The sequence below is a fragment of the Mobula hypostoma genome, chromosome 12, assembly GCF_963921235.1.
Source record: "Mobula hypostoma chromosome 12, sMobHyp1.1, whole genome shotgun sequence".
Lineage (NCBI taxonomy): Eukaryota > Metazoa > Chordata > Chondrichthyes > Myliobatiformes > Myliobatidae > Mobula > Mobula hypostoma.
This window is the reverse complement of record NC_086108.1, coordinates 83,059,618-83,074,932: the sequence shown is the minus strand read 5'-3', so window position 1 is coordinate 83,074,932 and position 15,315 is coordinate 83,059,618. Positions and strand designations below refer to the sequence as shown.

General features: G+C 40.0%; 1 protein-coding gene across 5 annotated transcripts; it reads left to right on the top strand.

Moving 5' to 3' along the window:
- Positions 1-675: 675 nt before the first annotated feature.
- tmem275a (transmembrane protein 275a) lies at positions 676-13,686 on the top strand. 5 transcript variants are annotated; one of them, XM_063064533.1, is made up of 3 exons: positions 1,552-1,838; positions 2,996-3,135; positions 12,089-13,686. In XM_063064533.1, exon 3 carries the CDS (start codon positions 12,145-12,147, stop codon positions 12,697-12,699), a length of 555 nt encoding a protein of 184 aa, XP_062920603.1. In that variant the 5' UTR covers positions 1,552-1,838; positions 2,996-3,135; positions 12,089-12,144; the 3' UTR covers positions 12,700-13,686. The 5 variants fall into 5 exon arrangements, with proteins under 5 accessions (XP_062920606.1, XP_062920603.1, XP_062920602.1 ...); XM_063064532.1 differs by having other exon boundaries at positions 1,731-2,287; XM_063064536.1 differs by lacking the exons at positions 1,552-1,838; positions 2,996-3,135 and adding an exon at positions 676-930.
- The last annotated feature ends 1,629 nt before the right edge of the window (positions 13,687-15,315 follow it).

Genomic DNA, 15,315 nt, shown 5'->3' with positions numbered 1-15,315 from the left:
TGGATTATTCTCCGTCTGGACCCTCCCCCTTGACCGTAACACCAGGGGTGACCCTACCAGAAGCTAAGCTCCAGACAGCATCGCTCTTGGAATCTCAGGAACTCACCAAGCCTCTCCACCACGACAAGGCGACGATCCACGGAGAATTGTGCATGATAACGTACGACTGGGAGCCACATGTTCCTGCAACTTGTAATGGTTAGTGACTGGTTTAGAAACATAGAAACATAGAAAACCTACGGCGCAATACAGTCACTTCGGCGCACAAAGCTGTGCTGAAAATGTCCTTAGAAGTTACCTAATGCATTAACGGAGACCACTCAGGAACTGGTGAACAAACTATATAAAGAGCAACATACTACATAGGATGGATATTTTTGATCTGAAAATACTGAACAACAGTCGGCAGGTCAGGCAGCCTCTATGGAGCAAGGACGCTTCGGTGGGAAAATAATGCTGTGTCTTGTCTACGTTTCTACTTCTAGCATTTCATTATAACTTGTCAAGAAATTTGCACACGCGCAGGGCTGAGCTCTGTGACCAGGAGAAAATGTGTGTGTGTGTGTGTGTGTGTGTGTGTGTCTGTGTGTGTGTGTGTGTGTGTGTACAGGAGAGGAGTGAACAGCAGGTGAAACAGTAAACGCGGCTGGTTACCCGTGCGATGGGTTATAAGAAATAAGCAACCTTAATCTTAGCATTAGACATTCACACAAAGTGAATATTGTCGGAAAGATCACGAGAGGACAAAGAGTTATTCCCTACAGATAGGACTGGTCACAGAACTAAATCCACTCACACATTCGGAATTCGCTCAGATAGCTGTGAGATCCAATTTAACGCGCTCTGAGGTTGAGAAATTACCAACGCACTCTGAACTCTGATTGTGGATTTCCCGCAGCTATTTAAGAGCGATGGACCCCCGGAATTTAGGTAAGTGCTTTTGAGACCAGCGATTAGCGGCAAAGGATTAACAGAACTTTGCTCCGACCAAGACGGAGAGAGCCTGTCCACGCACGACACATCATGCAGTGGTAACGATATTTCCCCCTGGGGCCGGCGCGGCTGGGTCCGTACACGGTGATGTGCTGTTGCAGCGAGATCTCCTCACACCGACTGTCAGCAACCGCACACAGCGAGAGATGAAATGGTAGTTTCGCAATTTTGCCGATCTGAGTCCACGGTGGGGATAAGGAAGAGGGAATGTGTGTGTGTGTGTGTGTGTATGTGTGTACGTAGAGATAAAGATATAGCACCTTCTGGGATTTACGTCAGGGAACCGGGTTGTTGCAGTATCTCCTCCCGGGCAGGAAGGGAATCCTGAGTTTTGTTGAATGAAGATGTTTCCGAGCCTGTTCCGGAAGAGACACTGACTGGAGGAGAGATTGGACACTGCACTGAACCTTTAGAATTTGGAATCGATGTTTTTGTGGACTTCCCGGGATGTCTCGGGCATCCAGAGCTCCATTTAATGAGTTAACTGAATGTAGCAATGTCGACTAACTTCTGAGCACTGTTGTATCGATAAACCACGACACGATCCTCCGTTTTAGCCGGAGAGCCGGGCGTGAATCTGACCGCTCTGCAATCTGACCGATCGATTCATTAACACACAAAATGCGGGAGGAATTCAGCAGGTCGAGTCATGGACAGGAATAAAGAGTCGACGTTTCGGGTCGATGCCCTTTATTCCTCCCTCCCCATCCCATTCCCCACGCTCACCATTTTCCTGGTCTTATCAGTGTGGCTGCGCGTGGAGCGGAAGTCCCGTTGTCTCAAAGGAGGAGTTGGGGCTTTGCGTGGTGTGATCGCCGTGTGATGAGAAGGTTCCTTGAAAAAAGGTGAGCGGATACCTTATCCCTAGAGCAGTTCCTTTTATATGCCGTGCCAATTGCCTGTATGCAGGCAAACCCGAGTGTTCCTTCGTTTGCTGTGTTCCGGGAAGCCCACATTCCACTGAATATCCTTTTTTTTATATTGCAAATGTTACGTTAAATCGATACTTTGTTTGCGTCGGGGATCGATTCAGAAACCATATTCACGAACCAGACTGCAGCAGCTAACCGACCTGGCCAGTTCTGCAGTGCCGTCGCTCTGAACACGCAGCTCCATAAAGCAGGGATCCGAGAACCGAAGTGGACGATTTGTACTGCTGACCCCCGAATGCGGGAGCATAGTAATAGCGCGGTGTCTGCTTGGCGGTGCTCAGGGGATGCCGACTGACTGGAGACGGTCGCCGGGGCTCGAGTTATACTCTAGACGCCGCATTCCCTCACGATTCGGAAGAAAAGTAAATACAGTACTCCGTAAACGGCATCTCTGAATGTTGACGAACCTCATAACTGCGCTGTCTTTTGTGGTCTTCTGAAGCTCTTTGCAGAGCTTTGCACGATCTTGGAGTCTAGAGCTTTAGCGAAGGACTACATTCTGCTGCTTTCATGTGAAGAACCGCAGCATTTCTCTAAAATATTGCTTCAACAGGCTATTACAGAGCACGTATTGTGCGCTGGCTTCGACTCAACCCACTCAGTCTTTGGACGCTCTTTTCATTTCCTACTCAACCGTCTCCCAGCTCTTTCCGGACTCACTTTCTTCGGGACTTAAGGGTTTTCAATTTTCCCACATTTTATCCTATTTTTTCGTCTTTTTTTTTTAGCCGCTCTGGGCTTTGGCCCCTCGATCTTTGCCTGGCTTCTTTACCGTCCAATATGCAACTTGACTAGTCCAACCAGCTAACGGGCAGGTCGATGCCAATGCTGTTCAGGTTTACTTCGACATATATATAAAGTGATGTTAGAGATCGCAGTGGGTCCAAACAGAAAGGCAAATCATCTATTCTTTTATATCTCGCACTATATAGATGAAATGCATGCAGATGTGTTGTACTTAATCGTTGGAAAATAACTCTGTGCCCAGTTTGCGACTTTTTTATTGTAACGTTTGGCAAATTCGACCCTTCGTGCCATGTCCGACCACAATGATGCTTTTCTTGTGACAGGGCTCTTCTGAGATCGTCCGAAGGCTTGGTGACCCCAAATTAAATTAGTCACACGTCGACGAGCACATATGAATCCGCTTTCAAGCCTGTCCGACCGAGCGTTGTCACGTCTGAGGGGACTGGCTAGGGAGAGGAATGTGGTGAGTGTTATTACCTCCGGAGGCGGTGGGTTGCCTTGCTTTTTAGCTGGAAAATGCCTAGTCGTACCGTCCCTTGAGAGGAAAATATGCGACGGCTCGAAATGGCAGGTTAGTACACTTCCTTTCAGAGACGGGGCTTCCTTAGCACTAATAATCGGCTACAGGGAGAAAGGGCTGGATCACTGGGGGGAGGATACGGAAAGACCCGGAAATCATTTCCCCTAACTGCTCGAATCCTCTATCATTCGGGGAGAAGTTCCGATCATAATCATAAGAGGAATCGCTGAATTCCTGATGGCGTGTCGAGTCGAAGGGCTGATTATTTGCATATTTCTGAAAGTTAGAAGGACTTATTGTCCGCGCTATCAAATCGCATTGACTGTCAGAATTGGGAGGCAGTGATGACATTTAAGTTTCAGACTCGAAACGACACTGAGAACACAATATGTGACAAGAGGACTGCAGTGCCTGATCGCACCTTTCTCTGAATTGGAGTCATTGAATTAGAGAGCAACACAGCACAGAACAAAGTCCTTTGGCGCAAGGAGTCCGTGTCGACCATGATGCCCACTGCAGGTAGTCCCAATTCCTGCTTTCCGCCCAAATCCTTCTAAGCCCGTCACTCCGTGTACCTGTCCAAGTGCTTCTTAAATGATGCTGTTGTACCAGCCTCAACCACTTCTTCTGGCAGCTTATTCCGTATACTCACTACCCTCTCAAGACCCTTTTTAAAAGTTTTCCATCTCACTCTAAATCTATGCTGTCTAGTACTGGACTCCTCTATATAGTCACCACAGCTCTTTTCTTTGCTTCTCATAATTTTAAACATTTCTGTATTTATCTTATGTTCCAAGGAATAAAGAACTAGTCTGGCCAACTTCTCCCTATAACTGCCCAAAATTCTTTTTCCGCAAGACTTTCAAAAAAAATCCCACAGGGTTTGATAAACAGTGTTGCAGCATGTGGAATCACACCTTGTATGCTGACACACAGTAGGTCAGGAAGCAATGAATGGGAGGAAATTTTGGCCTGCCTAGCTTTGAAGAGTGTGATCAATACTTGGAACCAAACTTTGCACAATCTTTATCAACAAATTGTTGTAGAGAAAAAAAATCCATGTTTTGCATTCACTGATGATACCAAACCAGCGAAATTGTAGGAGGGTATCAAGAGACTTCTGGGGTTTATGGATAGGCTGAGGGAGTGGGTGAGAAACAGGCAGATAGAATATAATGTAGGAAAATGTGAAGCCATCCATTATGGCACACATAACAACCAGAGTAAGTGAAGGAGTAGTGATGACATTTGAGAGATCTGGGAATGGTGGTAAACAAGTCACTGTAGGCCAACATAAAAGTGAGACAGGTGATTAGGAGGAGGAATAGTATGTTAGTCTTTATAATGAGACAGATAATGAGAAAGTTTGATTGCAGTAGGAAGGAAGCCTGATTTCAATTGAATATAGATATACTTCCTGTACCTAATAAAGTGGCCGTTGAGTGTATGATTGTGGTCTTCTACTGCCCATCCACTTCAAGGTTTGATGTGTTGTGCATTCAGAAATGCCTTCCTGTCAGTCTGGCAATTCTCCTTTGACATTTATCATTATCAAGGGAATTTTGCCCACAGAACGGCCATGCACTAATGTTTTTTTTTGTTTCTGGCAAAAGCTGTAGAGACTTTTGTGCATGAAAATCCCAGGAGATCAGCAGTTTCTGGGATACTCAAACCACCACATCTTGTACCAACAATCATTCCACGGACAGAGTCACTTGGATCATGTTTCTTCCTCATTCTGATGTTTGATCTGAACAACAACTGAACATCTTGATGATGTCGATATGCTTTTATGCATTGAGTTGCTGCCATATCAATGGATGATTAGATATTTGTACTAACAAGCAAGTGTACAGGTGTACCTGATACAGTGGCCACTGTGTGTCTGTATATCATCATCATCATTAGGTGCCGTGCCCAGTTTGAGCTTTGACTGCCATAGCCCACACACTTCTGTTTCAGGTCAAGTGGATCAATTCATTGGTTACATTGCCTTTTCATGATCTCATGCATTATTTCTTTTTGTGTTTGCTCTGTTCATGACATCCTCGTTAGATATTCATTTTGTACATGATATGTGTTTGTGTATGTATATATATATATATAATTTTGATATTTTTATCGGTGTGGATGTATATACCATGGAAGGAGTGCAGAAAAGGCTCCAGCAAAAATGGATTTGTATGGGGTTAGACTTTGTAGATAGAGATTGTATTCTCTAGAGTATGAAAGAAAGGAGATCTCATCAAAGAATAAGCAAAGGCAAATTAGGATTGAGATAAGGAAAACTTTCTTCACTTGGAGGGTGGTGAATATTTTATAGTTTCTGTCCAGGAGGCTAGGTCATGGGGCTCATTCAGAAAAGAGGTCAATGGTTTTCTGGATATCAAGAGAACAAAGAGATCTAGCAACAGTGATGGAAGTCTTAAAATAGTTTGATAAAGAGTGGACTAGAGTCCGTGTCATAAAGTCACACAGTAATACAACATGGAAAAAGGCTGTTTGGCTAAATATCCTTGCCCACCAAACTAGTCCTATTTTTCCACATTTGGTTCATAGCCCTTTGAACCCTCCTCTCCATGTACTTATTTCTTTTTCTATATTTTATGTTCTTAAAAGTTAAAATCAGAAAGGACAGAAAGTTACACCAATGAAAGGCAAGCTTAAATATTTATTCACTGACAATGTAAGTATATGTACTGTATGTTTTTGGACAAGGGAGTGAAGACAAAAAGCTGACACTCAATAATTGGGAACCTTCAGTGATGAGGGGACAGTCTTTTCTGCAAGTTGGGACTGAGCAATCTACCTTGAGCAAGGCAACCTTGTAATATCGTATAGCACCTTTATACTGTGCCCTGTGCTTCCTGCAATGCATTTTAAGAAGCAGGGAGCATTCCCTGAAAGACAATAGACTTAACCAGAATATAGACTCAATTATGTTTTTCTTGGTTAAGATCACAAGAAGCTATATAGAAATATGGAAACAAAAGAACAGGAATAGGCCATTCATCTGCTTGAGCCTGTTCTGCCAATCAGTACAACCATAGCTAATTCTATATCTCAGCATCAACTACTCCCATACTCCTAGATACCTTATACGTGTCAATAATTCTATCATTTCAGAGATTATACTTCCATAGTCTTGTGTCAGGGAATTCCATAGGATCACCACTCTTTGAGAGAGGAGATTTCTTCTCTTCTCAGTTCTGGATGCCTCACCCTTTATTTTGAGACTGTGAGCACCTGATCTAAACCCACCGGCCAAGAGTATCGTCCTCCATATATCAAGCCTTTTGAACCATGTCAGAATTCTCTGTTACTGAATTTATTTCATGTCATTGTTATTTGTATTTTTTCCTCTAGCATTGTTTAAAGAGCAAAGCTAATTCTGTCACAGTAGTACAAGACATGACCCTGCATATTTTATATGTGAACATGTTTCCTGAAGGAATATGTTTTAAACAGTTGTATTCCTTCTGATGACTTAACAGAATGCAGTGACCTTGGTGACCTTAGTAGTTATAAATTAACATGACCATTTCGGTTCAGCACAATATCTTGCACTAACTGTTCAACGTTGCATTTTGGAATAAGAAACAGGATACTGTTGATATAATCTTGAATAAAAATTGTTCTATACTGCTCCTAATGCAACATGCCATTAGTACGTTATGATTTGAGCCTCTCCAAATTCAAAAAAGGAAAAATGCCTTCATTATTCAATTGCAGACATTTAAACTCCACCTAAACTGTCCTTGAGGCTTTCCTGAGTGAAGACGACTGTTTTGTGCTAAGTTATGGGCAGTATGCACTTTTATCTGTTTGGAACTGATCAACACCACAAATTACTCATTTACAGATGCTGAGTCTCAACCCAAAATGTCAATCATCCCTTTGCTTCGACAGGTGCCTCTTGACCATCTGAATTGCCCCAGCAGTTTGTTTTCACTCCAGATTGTAGCATCTTGTATCTCCTAGCAACACACACAAAATGCTGGAGGAACTCAGCAGGCCAGGCAGCATCCTTGGATGAGAGTACAATCGACGTTTCAGGCCGAGACCCTTCAGCAGGACTGGAGAAAAAAAAGACGAGGAGTAGACTTAAAAGGAGGGGGGAGGAGAGGAGAAACGCAAGGTGATAGGTGAAACTGGGAGGGGGAGGGGTGAAGTAAAAAGCTGGGAAATTGGTGAAATGATACAGGGCTGGAGAAGGGGGAATCTAACAGGAGAGGACAGAAGGCCATGGAAGAAAGAAAAGGGAGGAGGAGCACCAGAGGGAGAAGGGAGGTGATGGATGGGCAAGGAGATAAGGAGAGAGGTGGTAAAGGGGATGGGGAATGGTGAAGGAGGGGGGTGGGGGCCATTACCAGAAATTTGAGAAATCAATGTTCATTCCATCAGGTTGGAGGCTACCAGGCGGAATAGGAGGTGTTGCTCCACCAACTTGAGTGTGGCATCACAATCGTAGAGGAGGCCATGGATTGACATATTGGAATGGGAATGGGAAGTGGAGTTAAGAGGGTGGGTGGCCACTGGGAGAATCTACTTCTTCTGGCAGACAGAACGTAGATGCTCAGTGAAGCAGGCTCCCAATCTTGTGTCTCCAAATCATTTTACCCGGTGGCTGCAAATAACCTACCAACCTGGACAGCATTTTTGTCTGAGAAGAATAGTGCCTCGGTCCAATAAGCATTGATAGAACACTTCTTTATTAATGTCTCATTAATGCTTGAAACTTTTTTTTTAAAAAAGTAGAAACATTTATTATTTCTAATTCATCTAAATAAAGTCAGATTGTGAATTATGAGGTACTTACAGCAAATAACCTTTTCTGATATGAATTCAAGTTGCTGTTAAGGTGGGAATACTAATGGTGAGATTCAACCTCTAATTGTTTATATATCCTGGCAAATATACTTAATTCTTTCACAATGAAATACTTTACATGTTTGAAACCAGTAGGTGCACATCACCCTGCCTCAGGTCAAAGCTTCTGAGCATCCAAGGGAACATTCTTTGAACATATCCACTCACCTTTGTGCCACTATAGACTATTGAATAAAGCCTGGTTACAGTCCGTCAATATCAACGGTGCTTGCTGAAAGCAAACAGCAATTAAGGTCAATCAGCATCCAACAATTCAAAATGCTAGCAATTAGGCAAGATGCCAATAGCATCTTTAGCAAAGTACTAGAATTTTAAAGGGGTGATTGAAGAATTATTTAAATAAAAGTTAAAAATATTTTTGTTTCTAGGAGTACTGAGGGTAAAAGAGTTGATATAAGGCTTGATGTACATCAAATGACCAAGTGAAAATATCTGGCAAATACTTGCAGTCATGTACACCACGAATTTGTTTTTGTTATAGAGGCTCTCCCAGCACTAATGAGGAGCCTCAATAAAGATACCAGGAGAGCCTGAATATATTTAAAGATGAACATTGACTTACAATGTAGCTAGAATGCAGTCAAAACTTGTTCAGCGCATGCTTCAATTAGCTTATCTATGCAATTTTCAAAATGGTTCCATAACTCTTGTGTTGTGTAAATTGATCCGAAGCTAATTTCAAATTATGGTTGCATCAAAACAAGGAGGACCAATATGGTGAATGCCATATTTGAAGTTTGCACACAATGCATCTGTTTTGTGTCCAGAAATTCATATTAGTTATCATTTCAGAATGTCCAGATAACTTTTGCTGAATGTGTCCATGTCATATGCAAAGATATCTAATGACCTCCTCTGTATAAAGTTGAGTTGATGCCCTTAATAATGATGAATTTCACATTAACCTGGATTGATATGAAATGCTTCATACTTCTGGTTCATTGGAACAGAATAGTGGCTCATCATACCTTCGTATTGCAAGGTCCCCTCACATCTTCAGAAGAAGGGTTTCATTGTTTTTCAGTAAGACAGATACATGGAAGAGCAGATCACTCCAGGTCCCATGTTCTTCTGGTACACCTAGCAACAGACTCAAGCAAACAGGTCTTAGAAGAAGTCAAATAACTGTTCATTTAGCTGGGATAGAGGGACCTCACAAAGAAAATTAGAAAATAAATGTAATGGAAAGAAGGAACAATGTTGACAACTATGCAATCATGCTTCCAATGGCAACACAAGGGATAAATGATGACAAATTGCAAAAGACTGTAAAACAGGGTTTTGGTTTGAACGAAAGATGCAACAGTAATAATGCAGCCTTCCTTCAATTTCATGGTGATGTGTCAGCCTGGATTTCATACTCATGTAACAGGACCAGGATTTAGACACACTCTGACTCAGTCAGGAGAATGCTGGTTGATGGTGTGAAGACAGCTCACATATGTTTAGAAGGTTGGAACAGAAATTATGCCGGAATTTTAAAAGTCTGAAGTACATGTATTTCTGAGCCACATTATGCAGTGGAAAATATGAACTACAGATAATATTTGGTAATGGGTGATGTATTAAATTAACCGCAAGGTCTTTCACAGAACAGTTGCAGAGCCTGAGAAAGCTGTTCAGATTGATGACCAAAAGCCAAGTGAAGAAATATGTTTTCAGAACTATCTTAAATGTGAAGAGGGGATGGGGAGGTAGAAAGGCTTAGATAGAGTGACTTCATGCTAGTGGAAGAAGGTGTGCGAAAAGCTGGCCTGAAGAAATAAGTGTTTGGAAGGGAGGAGGTTATGGAAGATGATAGTAATGACTAGGTTATTTTCTCTTTGTTGCTGAAGCTCAAAATCATTCTCAGCTTTTTTCCAAATTTTGAAACCATTCCCAGTGTCTCCAAATTACAGTAACTCTTTCAGAAAGCTAAATAAAACCCCACATTCCCTGTATCACATAGAGAATCCAGCTTTAAATGGCTATTCGTGCATCCCAAGTTCCTGTAAATATTAAAAATTCACAACAAAAATTAAATTCATACATGAAATAAAAACGAAGTAAATAAAAGGATATTAATTGTTATTTTTATTGACTACTGAACAGTTAAATCCACTCCATGAAGGGTATCATTTAACAAAACTGAAGTTTTTTTTTCAGTTAGTGCATTAGGAGGCTCTAGTGTTAACCCTATAACCTCAATCCCTGTTGGATTACACCATTTGCACCTTTTGCTTACCCAGATTTAAAAAAACACAGGGGATAATGCTGGTGTTTAAAACAATATTTTAGCTCACATTCAGCTAAGTTTTTGTTGAGTGAATGGTTGAGGCAATATCCCAGGTCTTGTGAAGCCATAGAAGAGGCATTCAAGCACAGGGGTTCCCGGTGCAAAATGAAACTCAGCTATCATTGTGGTTTCTTGATGCATGGTCATTTTAAACTTTTTTCTTTCCAACAAAGTCCATACAAGTTTGTAAATGTTGGAATTCAATGTACTCCAATAATATGCTGGAATTTATTTCTATATAGCCAATCAGTAATTATTATTATTTGATGAAGGTCAGAAATATAAACAAATATCAGGGTAAAACAGTTTGATAAATTAGTCAACATACATAAATGTACTTAAACTTATGTAAAGAAAGAACACATACTCATGATCCATTTTTAAGCAAGGATTTTGAAGGAATATGTGCAAAATAAGTATCCACCCGGCACCTGTTTTTCTGGATCTTGTATATTCATTAGGACTCCACCTCATATGATGAAGGGCTGGCAAGTGTCAGTGACCTTTGCCTGCTCCAAATGCACAGCAACCTGGCTGACTGCTAATCTTTTAAAGGGGACAGATTCTGCAACCAATTTCCTCACCCCACATGCTAAAAGGCAAGTCTAAGGAAAAAAAAAACTAGGAATGTTTTGTATTTGTTCTTCTTCTGGTTCACAATCATAGCCAAATCAGAAGAGTATGGTGTCCAAATAGAAGTTATCGAGAGGATCTTGCTTGTTTTCCCTGGAGTTCTCTCAACAGGATCCAATAAAAACCCCTGTGAATTTTGTAGCCAATGTATCAATCAAAGCCATTGATCTATCAGAGTTCAAAATAAATTTATTATCAATGTATATCTATGTCACCGAGATTGATTTCCTTGTAGATACAATAAAATATAATCAATGAAAAACTTCACACACTGACAAACTACCAATGTGCAAAAGACAACAGATTACGCAAATACAAAAAGAAAAGCAACAAATAAATAACAAACAAACAAACAAACAAGTAAATAATATTGAGAACATAAGTTGTAGAGTTCTTGAAAGTGGATCCATCGGTTCAGGAATCAGTTTAGCATTTGGGTGAGTGAAGTGATCCACTCTCGTTCAGGAGCATGTTGGTTGAAGGGTAATAAGTATTCCTGAACCTGGTGGTGTGGGATCTAAGGCTGCTTTACCTGCTTCCTGATGGCAGCAGCAAGAAGAGAGCATGGATGGATGGTAGTCATATAGCAGATGGGCATTAGTACCTAATCAATGTGCCATAAAGGGCTTTACAAATTTTGAACTAACGAAATGTACTTTAAACCTAATTTAACCCCATAAGACAACTTGCTTTAATGCATCAAGCATTGTACAAACAATGAAAAAATCCCTCATAGAAACTAAATGATGAAATTAGAGATTTATGAACTCACAGTGCAATTTTATTGATTCTTTTAAATTTACCAATTACAAAATTCTACATGCATTGCTTTCTTTAAAATCCTTATTTAAATGTGAATTATGAGTATGTGCTCCCTTTTTTACATAATTTTTAAACAGATTTATGTTGGCTAATTTATCAATCTGTTTTACCTTGGTACTTACTTATATTTCTGACCCCCATCAATATTTTTTGTCTATTTTTCTTTGAGTTCTTTATTTGTGATTAACTGTGTGTGCCTTTTGTATGATGAATATCAGTTATGATATCCACTTGCATCTGTTAATTAGCTGATGGACATGTTTTCTGTTTTCACAGTGAAGGTAATTAATTACTGTGCTTGACTGAGTTGACATAATCACCTGATCAAAGTTATGATGTTTACCGAGAAAAACAGCACTACAGTCCCTCAGAAGTCTGGGCAGAAGAAGACAAGACCACAGGGTCTTCCGTCTCCAGCTCTTTGTTGTGCCTGTGGCCTCTGTATCATGTTGGCAGGGATTAACATCACTCTCGTGGGGGCCTTTGCCTTTGGCACCTTCTTGCCAGTGAACAATCCTCCCATCATTATTGGGCCCATTTTGCTGGTGGTTGCTTTTACCTTTTTTGTAGCCTGTTGCATCTGTAGTCGGAGACCCCCTGCCCATGGTCAGAGGAAGTCCAAACCTGGATCCAATATTGGTATCATCAAGCCCGGTCACGCTACATTTGAAATTGAGACTAGTGAGCACACTGTGCAAGACACAACTGCAGTCCAGCTCAGTCCAACAAACTCACCAGTGTCTTCGAAGAAGTCTACCCCAGTACATGAAAACTCAAAGACATGTAAACTCTTTACAATGGATGGCAACAACCCTGGAGCTAAGTATACACCTGGAGCTGAGGCGGTACAGCTGAACTTACCCCAGGACGTGGATTCATCCTCATAGAACTGGTCTGAGCTTTGATTACAAAGCTTCTTTCATTGTACAGTGCCATGGCTAAGCCTCTTGAAACTTTCACCAGCAGAAATCCATGTTTAAATTCAAAAAAACCTATGTCCATACCATGATGAAATTCAGTTTTAAAGTCTGTTTTCTGTGAACAGAGACATTTCAACATCTCCTGCCATCTTATTGAGGAAGGCCAAATATAATTCAATGAGAATAATTTTTAAGTGTAACAGTGAAATTTGAAAAATACAAAAGCAGCATTTGACTGTAACTTCACTAGACCCAATTTGCACAGATGTCATCTGCACAAATTGCAAGTGACCTAATCTGATTAATTGAAGAGTGGATGAATCTAAAACTATATTTGCCAAAAACATACTTTTGTCACATATGCACTGTTCTATCCTTGCCCCTATTAATAATTTGGAGCTAAATGCAAGAACTGTTTATTTTAATTCACATTTAACTGATTTAGTAAAAAGATGTTAGAACATTGAACTTGTTAGCAAATTTTGAGAAAACCAAATCTCCCTTGAATGCTTTGGTATTCATTTGAAATCCCTTCAATGGCTTACATTCTTTATCAATGCTCCATTATTGCTGAAGTGATTAACCAGCAGGATCAAGGAAAGTCGGCACAAGGAATACAGCATGATGTAACATTAAGCATGCTTTCTCCCTTTTTATCAGTTTTTGATAATAAATGTAGTTGGCATATTTTAAATGGCACCTTTCCTGAACACTGTTGTCCAGATGAATATTGTGAGGTAATAAAACTGGCAAGGGATAGAAAGAGAAGTATTAAACATCTGTAAATGCCAATCATGGTATATATTATGTATTTAAGATTGAATGTGTGAGGTTTTTTTGAAAGTGCAAGGAAATTTTATTTAACTAAGCATTTTTTCCAAACCGTCATTGTGTAAGTATCAGTTGTAATTCTCAACAGAAAGTTAATTCTAAATAAATGTTTTCTTCTATCTGTCAAGCATAACTGGACAACTTATTTGTGTAAAAATGCTAAATGTATGCGGAAGGACTATTATTTGAATTTTCTGCAGTAGTATAAGTAGCAATACTGCTTAGAAAAGATTTTGTAAGCATTGGATTTGGCTGATGCTGGCTATACCATGCACTCTTCTCAGCTAAGACAGGGAAACTTCTGATGGATGTGCAACAGCTTTTGGATCAGTCATGAAAAAGAAAACAAAGTTTTCGGGCAGACTAGGTTGCAAGGAACATTAAAAAAATTAATTTAATTCAAGATATGAACGAAATACAGCCATGAGAGTGTACTCTTACAGTGAACGACTCATTGCTGACATGAATGGAGATGAGATGGAGACAATAATTTGTTGTCTGGTAGAGTGGCACAATGAACATATGGATAATTAAATCATCAAGAGACTGGTCAAGATCTGCATTACTGAACACCACAGTGGGAATTATTGTGGCTTTTAATAGTTCAAATATTTGGGAAGATGGCAATACAAAAGTGAGAAACAAGATCCACTGGTTTAAAATAATGACTAACAGTATTAATGTTCATTTTGAAAACCCTTTATTGACTTATACTCTTTATAAATATTCTGTAATTGTTGAAACAGTCCAATGAATCTTAACATTAAATCACATTAAGAGGAGGAAGACTAGTCAGAGTCTCTAAAAGTTAAAAGGAACAAATTAAAATTCAACACTGAGAGCAAGTGGAAGTCAAATATATCAGGTGTCTACAAACACTTCAATAAAATTTCTCTTCTATTCAATGCAGTACTCGTGTAAAGATGCTCTGATACAACTGAACTGTATATTCATTAATCGCTCAGTCGGGTCAGCATTAAAAGTTACCAATTACTTAGCATCTTTAATGTAGCATGAAACAATTAAGTTCCTGGGACTGAAATACCTCAAACTGTAATTGGAGTATTTACCATGCCGAAAGTTACCAATTGAGGCAATCTTCAATAGTTTCATTCCACGTTGAGGTGTTTCATTTCCAAGAGTTCAACAAACTTTTGTTATATTAACGCTCTCAGTAAATACAATCTTTAATTGGAATTGAAAGGGCCTTTGGATATTAAGATGGATCTGTCAGTCATGACACTAAGCATGCCTTGTGGAAGTGCAGTTTGGCATTTTCTACTATGTTTCTGTGTTTCATGTGCAATTGATTCAATATACAATAATCGTGCATTTTCACTGGAAAGAAGATTATGGACTAACTGTAAGTTACCATTCAAAACTGCAGAAAACACCAATACATTATAAAACATTATACTCCGATATGGTATGTCAAAATCATGGAGAACTGTTGTGTCATAATGGTTAACTAAAGAACTCCACAAAATATTCTGGATATAATCTTTGTGGTTTTCGTAAGCTTCATATATCAGGAAAGCTTTGTTTTGTATTTCAGTGCTAAATATCATTCATATAATGGTTTCTGTAGTTGATCTTTAGACATTTGTCATCCCCATGGAAGATTGAAATAATGGTTAACAGTTAACTTCCTTTAATGTTTCTATCGGTTATTGTCTGGTCATCCAATTTTTCATTGCATCTTCCTATGCACCGTTGTTAACTCTCTGAGAGTGTGGGCCCCTGGCATCTCAC

Excerpts from the sequence above, each read along its gene's own strand:
- tmem275a (XM_063064536.1), top strand. The coding sequence starts at position 12,145 with ATGATGTTTACCGAGAAAAACAGCACTACAGTCCCTCAGAAGTCTGGG.